The 7,350-nt window shown below is 37.0% G+C and overlaps 1 protein-coding gene across 1 annotated transcript in view; it reads left to right on the forward strand.

Moving 5' to 3' along the window:
* LOC140949381 (multidrug resistance-associated protein 1-like) overlaps positions 1-6,902 on the forward strand; it is a 20,322-nt gene extending 13,420 nt beyond the window's left edge. The window contains exons 19-28 of the mRNA XM_073398539.1: positions 528-769; positions 944-1,456; positions 2,836-3,035; positions 3,561-3,687; positions 4,185-4,286; positions 4,749-4,895; positions 5,056-5,214; positions 5,586-5,752; positions 6,003-6,197; positions 6,290-6,902. Coding sequence (XP_073254640.1) covers positions 528-769; positions 944-1,456; positions 2,836-3,035; positions 3,561-3,687; positions 4,185-4,286; positions 4,749-4,895; positions 5,056-5,214; positions 5,586-5,752; positions 6,003-6,197; positions 6,290-6,398 — 1,961 coding nt within the window. The 3' untranslated portion in view covers positions 6,399-6,902. The remainder of the gene's footprint in view (positions 1-527; positions 770-943; positions 1,457-2,835; positions 3,036-3,560; positions 3,688-4,184; positions 4,287-4,748; positions 4,896-5,055; positions 5,215-5,585; positions 5,753-6,002; positions 6,198-6,289) is intronic.
* Positions 6,903-7,350: the final 448 nt, after the last annotated feature.

A 7,350-nucleotide genomic window follows, 5' to 3' on the forward strand; every position in this document is an offset into this window, starting at 1 on the left:
AAATTACAGTATTACTGTTGCTGCTTCAGACTGTTAGTTACTGCTTGAAGTCACACAGCAGCTCTCTGCCATATAATAGCAAGGAAACAAAATACGTAATCAACAGTTGTACTTTGGTTTAAACTTTACCTTTCATCTGCAGGGAGTTTCAAGAATGTACAACTAGGTTGTGATACAAACACATCATTGGAAGCATAAAAGTAACAAAAGAAAAAGATGATGATCAAACAAAATTAAATGCTACATGAAGAAGAGAAGTTAATGTTTTACATGGGTATTCAGTGGAGTCATGTTCCTGCCTGAAACTATGCACAAGCCTTGAAGCCTCGCTTGATCTTAACTGATATTTTGGGTTATTATGACATTATAACATTCTTGTTACGTTCCTTGTGGAGTAGTCATGCATCTAGGGTCAGGACCTTAATAAATATCTCCTTTGGACCAGACATAGTTCTCTTTTGTTTTTTCTCATACATGTTATGTATTATCTTTGTATAATATATATAATTCATTTTTTTATGAAATAGCTGACACACCAGATCTAGAAATTGTGGAGGAAACAGATGGGCTGCACTTGGGCATGGGGCAAAGCCTGGAGAGATTAGACTACAGCAGCCATATTGATGTACCACAAAATAATCTAAGGAAACGAGCTGACAGCTTGTCTGTTATTACTGTTGATACTGCTGATCTAGACTGTCAGCTGACCAGACCAGATCAAGAACAGATCGATAAAATGATCGAAGAGGAAAAATCCAAAACTGGAAGGGTATGTATTCATCGCCCAGAAAGGGATTATTATGGATTATTATACTCTAACTTGGTGCAAGGACCTAACTTGCTGTCAAACTCAGTGGTTGGTGAATTAGGTTGAGTGTCAGCTTACACTGCAATCATTACGATAACTACACTGAAGCCATTTTTTTATGCTGTTTTTTTGCAGGTGAAATTTTCAGTGTTCTGGGCATATGCCAAGTCCCTGACTGTCTTCCTCTCCTTATGTATTTTTATGTTTGTCTTGATTGGAGAGGGAAGTGCTGTTGCATCAGGCATCTGGCTTGCAAGATGGAGTTCAACCAGTGTCACTTCAGACAAAGAGCGCGACTTGTTCCTTGGAGTTTATGGTGGCCTGGGTTTGTCACAAGCCATCTTTGTTCTCTTTGCATCCATTTGTATGGCTCTTGGATCCAGAATTGCTTCACGTCAACTACATGAAAACATGCTTGTTAATATCATGCACTCTCCTATGTCATTTTTTGAGACCACCCCTCAAGGCAGAATTATGAACCGCTTTTCAAAGGACATCAGTGGTATTGATGATATTGTGCCCAGAACTGTTATCACCTTTCTTAGAACTTTCTTTAGTGTGGTCGGTGCTATCTTTACCATCAGTTTTGCCACACCTATCTTCCTTGCAGCTATTGTTCCCTTGGGAGTATTGTATATTCTTATACAGGTACAGTGTACAGTATAGCTTTAATGTGAAGCAAATGTTTTTACTTTCTAATCAATATTTTAATGTTACAATAGGCCACTTGCACTAAGAGGTCACGTGACCAATTATGCTTCCTTTAAACAATGAGTTGGAATTTTGCTGATGCCAAAAATTTATTGATGGAGCACACAGAAATTATCTTACACCCGAAATTTGAGAGGAAACGCATTTCATGGAGATATTTTATGGCACTTTGATTTTTCATCAAAGTAAACTTATGATTTGTATTGGCCGCCATGTTTGCCCTCCAACATGGCAGCCAAACTACTTTTTGCTTCTATCTTGTTAAGCGTTTGATAGTTACGCTCAGATGAGCTGAAAATGTTTCCACATCATCTTTTCAACAATTTCCTTGAAGTTTAAGTGCAAAACTTCTGTTCAGAAAGAGGTAATTCATAGTTTTAAAAATCACCGTTTGGTCACGTGACCATGCAGCTACAAACTTACTCATTTTAAGAAAATGGTGCGGGTTTGAGAAACTATATCACTATTATTTTGTTTGAGATATGACCCACTAATGGTTTTTTGAAGGCAAAATCATATAACTTTCTTTTTCATAAAAATGATGACACATGACCTCTTAGTGCAAAAGGCATATTATAACATTCACTAAAGAAAACATACTTGAAATAAATGAGACAAAATAACCTTGTGATTTAAAACATTCATATTTTAGGCAAAAACGTTTGGAACCATTTTTAAGAAATTTAGTACATGTATAAGCTCTGGAATTATCATCCTAATTTGTTGCTCACAAGTACAATAAACTTGCTTGCAATCAAAGATTAATACATAAAAGCATACATGAGGCTTGGTTGCTATAGAGTATGAATACAGTAAGATGGTTTATTGCAGGGATGATCAAGACACAAAGTCAAACTTCTTCATGACTGATAAGTTGTATTATTTGAGTATTCTCTCTGTTACTCCCTCCCTTATAATTTTGCATTAACTATTGTTTTCATTATGCTTCAGGGAAGACTGCATATTCCCAAGAGCATTTATGTTGAAAACAATAACATATGCCAAATTTGGAAGGCAAGGAGAGTGTATTATAGGGAACTCAGGGCAAAATTTTCAGTCATGATAAGTTGTGCTTAGTAGTGTGACAAGAAAAAATGAAATTTTTATCCTTCACAAGTTTTATCAGAAGAAAACTCGCAGATAAGTTGTCACGTTTCTTTTTTCCCCAAGACCATTGTAAATTCATTGTATCATATTTTTTAATCTTGCTTACTCAGTTTTAGTTATTTCATTGCAACAGTTCTTGAGTTGGATCTTCAGTTGAAAGCAAAATGCAATAATTTGACTTTGTAACAATGTGTCTCCTGTTTATACAGCGTGTATATGTGGCCAGTTCCCGTCAGCTGAAAAGGATTGAATCTGTGAGCCGCTCACCAATATACAATAACTTCCTGGAGACTATCAATGGCACAAGCACCATTCGTGCATTTGGACAACAGCAACGCTTTATACAAGAAAACTACTTCATAGTGGATGAAAATCAAGTGGCTTACTACCCATCAGTAGCTTCTAACAGGTAACAGACCTTTTACTACTCTGACAAGCTTCAATTTCAGATTGCTTCATTGATTTACATCACACTTCTACCCAGTTAGCCTATTTCTATTTTGACATTGTTGGATAATGATAATCCATTTCAAAATCTTGTGGGTTTATAAGAGCTTGGTGGATGCTTGTTCTATTTTTGTCTTTTACATTATAATCTTCTATTTGTCTGTTTCTATGACAAGTTTTGCTTTGGACTTCAAGCTGTCTATCCTAAATAAATAATTTATTTGTAGTAGTGGGAATTCAAGATTAGCCAAACTGTTGTAATTATGGAATAGTATTGTTTATATTTAACGTACAGAAACAACAGTAATAGGGTTAAATGTGAGAGATGGGTAGGATCTTAACAGCCAACTGTCTATCTCGGTGTGTGGGGTTGGTAAAGCAACAAATTGATGCCTCAGAAATGTATTCAGTGGCTGTCTTCACAGCTGGAACTGATTCCACAATGTGAAGTCTTGCACTGCAACATTTCAGTTGCCTCTTATTTCAGGTGGCTTGCTGTTCATCTCGAATTTGTTGGCAACCTGATCACGTTTTTTGCTGCCTTGTTTGCTGTTATTAACCGGGATACCTTGGAAAGTGGCTTAGTTGGTTTATCAATCACTTATGCCCTTCAGGTAGGTTTGGCCTGTCTCTTTGTTGCCTATCAGTTAGTATGGGGTTTCATCATCATCATCACCACCATCATCATTATTATTATTATTATTATTATTATCATTTGGAATGAAGATTCACAGGATTCATTCTATTTACAGGGCAAAGATGAACTCAACAAATTGGCCTGCTCCCAATGTATGGGTCTTCATAGCTTAGTAGCACTGCAGCGCTAACACAGAGGCCATGTCTTCAAATCCCATTGAAGTACCAAAATTTTTTTCGGGTTAATTTGCAATTGCCTAAATTGCAATTACCTATGTGACGATCATATCTTCATTTAAAAATAGTATTATTATTATTGCCCTTTGTTGTTATTATTGTTGCTGCTGTTGTTATCACTGGTTTTATTTTGGAATATTGTATATAAAAAGAGAATAAACCAAAATGCAGGTATATACTCGACATTTTGGGTGAAGTGTGTGATCAGTTTGACTTTGTTCGTGTACTTACCCCACAGATTACAAGTACTCTTAACTGGATGGTTCGCATGAGTAGCGAACTTGAGACAAACATCGTGTCAGTAGAGCGAGTCAAAGAATACTCAGAGACCCCAACTGAGGTAACATTCTATCAGGGTTAGGAGAAATAAATGAATATTAAGAATCTGCCAGTGAATTCAGATATGGAATTTAAGAATTGCATGAGTGAATTGATTAAGCTTGAAGGGGACGAACAACAGTTGGCTACATGTTCTGAGAGGCTGTTGTAATTCCTGATCTTTTGTTTTCAAGTCATTATCTGACTGAATGAAACAAGAGAGTCAAAAAGTGAGTTTGCATAAATAATGAAATGAAGTTGGTAATAAGTGGTCACTTAAATAGCCAATACACCAGCATCCTCAAACTGTGACTATAAACCAGCAAAAGGAATATTGAAACCTTTTAAAACTTGCTGTATGTGTCAAAAGATGTTCTAGAACTTGTAAGTACACCTATGAAGTGAATATATTTGGTACTTTTTTATCATTACTTTATTTGAACTGTATATTTATTTATATATTTTTTTCCACGCTGGGCTGCAGGCTGAATGGATCATATCTGATAGACGACCCCCTGATGATTGGCCCGAGCAGGGTAATATTGCAGTTGAAGAGTTTGACTTAAAATACAGAGAAGGATTACCACTAGTACTCAAGAATATTAACTGCAACATCAAACCAGGAGAAAAGGTATGTTAAGTTGAAGGTAGATGGGCTCATTACAATTTTTCCTTTCATCCCCTCTTCTTTGTCTCATTTTCCTTTTCCCCCGTTTTGCCTCTTTTCCCTTCCTTCTTGTTTCTTTTTCTTCTCTTTTCTCATAAGCAAGTTGTTTTCGCTTTAATTTCAGATTGGTATTGTGGGTCGCACAGGGGCTGGCAAGTCGACGCTGACTTTGGCTTTGTTTCGTATTTTGGAGAGAGCTGGAGGAAAGATTGTTGTTGATGGTATTGATATTGCTACGATTGGACTTCAGGATCTGCGATCTCGGCTCACTATCATTCCACAGGTAATGATAGAGACATGTATAGAATTTATATTTTATGAACTAAACTTTATCCCTGTACTGGGGTCATTTTGATAAAACGTTTACAAGTTTAATTCACAAGTGTGGCTACACTTGTTAAAGTTTCATTAATTAATTGACTCCTAGTTTAATTTTAATTTCCTTTGTTTCAAACTTATTACATTACCATACCCCAACCCAAGGGGAAATATATAATAACATTTAAACCAAAGACAAAATTAAATAGCCTGTGTACAGAGGTCTCCGAACCACGGCACATAGAGTTAATACCCCTCACTCTATTGATATCCACTTTTATCCTAGTTTTCTTGTCCTGCACCCTTGTTTAAATTATGTTTTGTGCTCTTTCAAAGGACCCTGTTTTATTCTCTGGAACTCTCCGTCTTAACCTGGATCCATTTGACTATCATACCGACGAGGAATTGTGGAAAATCCTGGAAATAAGTCATTTAAAGAACTTTGTGTCAGGACTAGAACAAGGTCTGCTCCACCCAGTTAGTGAAGGAGGAGAAAACTTAAGGTAATCCTAAGGGTGCTTGCTCCAAAAGCTTCATGCATATATTCTTTCTCTCTTCTTGGAAAGTTAAGTGGTATTAAAGATTAACGCAACGTTGATAAGAAGGAAACTAGTTAATTATCAGAGCCTGTATACATCCACTCCCTCCTCTTGAAAACTGAATAGGAGACGGGGAGGTTGTGCCTCTTCCCGGATGTACTCTGGATAGTTAATTGTTATAAGGCCAGTAATATATTACTTTGTTCCCTTACAGTGTTGGTCAGCGGCAGTTGGTATGTTTAGCACGTGCGTTGCTTCGTAAAAGTAAAGTTCTTGTTCTTGATGAAGCCACAGCCGCGGTGGACCTGGAAACTGATGAACTCATTCAACAAACGATTCGGCGGGAGTTTGCTGACCGTACCGTGTTTACTATCGCCCACAGGCTCAACACCATCATGGATTATACAAGGTACCAGTACTGCGCTGTTCGATTTGGTGTTTAAAATTTTCCCTTACTACCTATTTGTGCTTTTTTCATTTTTTCCTTTTTTTTTCCTGTAGAGTTATGGTCCTTGACAAAGGTTTTATGGTAGAGTTTGACACCCCACAAGCATTACTTGCGCAGCAGGGAATTTTCTACAGCATGGCTTGTGACGCTGGTTTGGCCTGAACTTATTCAGAGTGCAGAACACTGATAAGAAAAGTTTACTAGCACAGTGTACTGCTGGCAGAGGAGGCCTCATGCTTTCTTTAGATTAAAAACGCATTGAACTTAAACACAAGCAACGTTTTTAACTTGAACATTTTGTGTACAGCTTTTAAGGCAGTAACGTTTCTTGAATAAGCAATGATGTGTATTATTAAGATGGGGTCATACTCTCAACAAGCTGGTTACAATTATATCTTCGAGCACTTGTGTATTTGCTCACTTCGCCAGTGGAAGTGTAGCGATGAGGAGGACGTCTGTTGCTTACTGAATGGATCACATATGACTGTACAAGTTTATTGATATGGATACTATGGGTTAAATCCAAAGGGCCTGTTTATCAGTTAGTTAAGGTCCCTGTATTATACTCTTCGCCTCGAGTTAACTCCTGTCTCCTATCATATTAATACATTGTATTCCACGTTTTATTGTTGACTATATAACAATAAAAAAGCAACAGGAAAGTGATCCTCCGGCGTAGAGAGACCGTAAAATAGAACATTTTAAATTTAATTTAAATATCTCGTGCCGTGCCCTTTTAATTTCATGGTTTGAAAAGACAATCCGTTTCAATCCACGGCAAAGGTTCGTGTCTCACGCCCAGATATACTTAGGCTACAATTGATCATGACACTATTTTGTGCCTTCCTTGTTGCTTTTACAAAATCCTTGCTCACAATGCAAAGGTAAATGGAACTTAATGCGGTCAATCAATTTCTAAGAGGTTCTGGGAAACTGTGTCGCATTTTAGGTCCCTCGCACAGACTGAACTGAAAATCAAGGTCTATTTATAATGGCATTATAATTTGGTTAAAAATAGAAGTAAAATTAGCACAGAGGAATCTTTTTAGGAAAGTGAGGAATTGAACTACTAATTTTCGCTTTTTTATATATAGCAACTTAAGGATCATCCGGC

Source organism: Porites lutea, chromosome 10, assembly GCF_958299795.1.
Source record: "Porites lutea chromosome 10, jaPorLute2.1, whole genome shotgun sequence".
NCBI classification, from domain to species: domain Eukaryota; kingdom Metazoa; phylum Cnidaria; class Anthozoa; order Scleractinia; family Poritidae; genus Porites; species Porites lutea.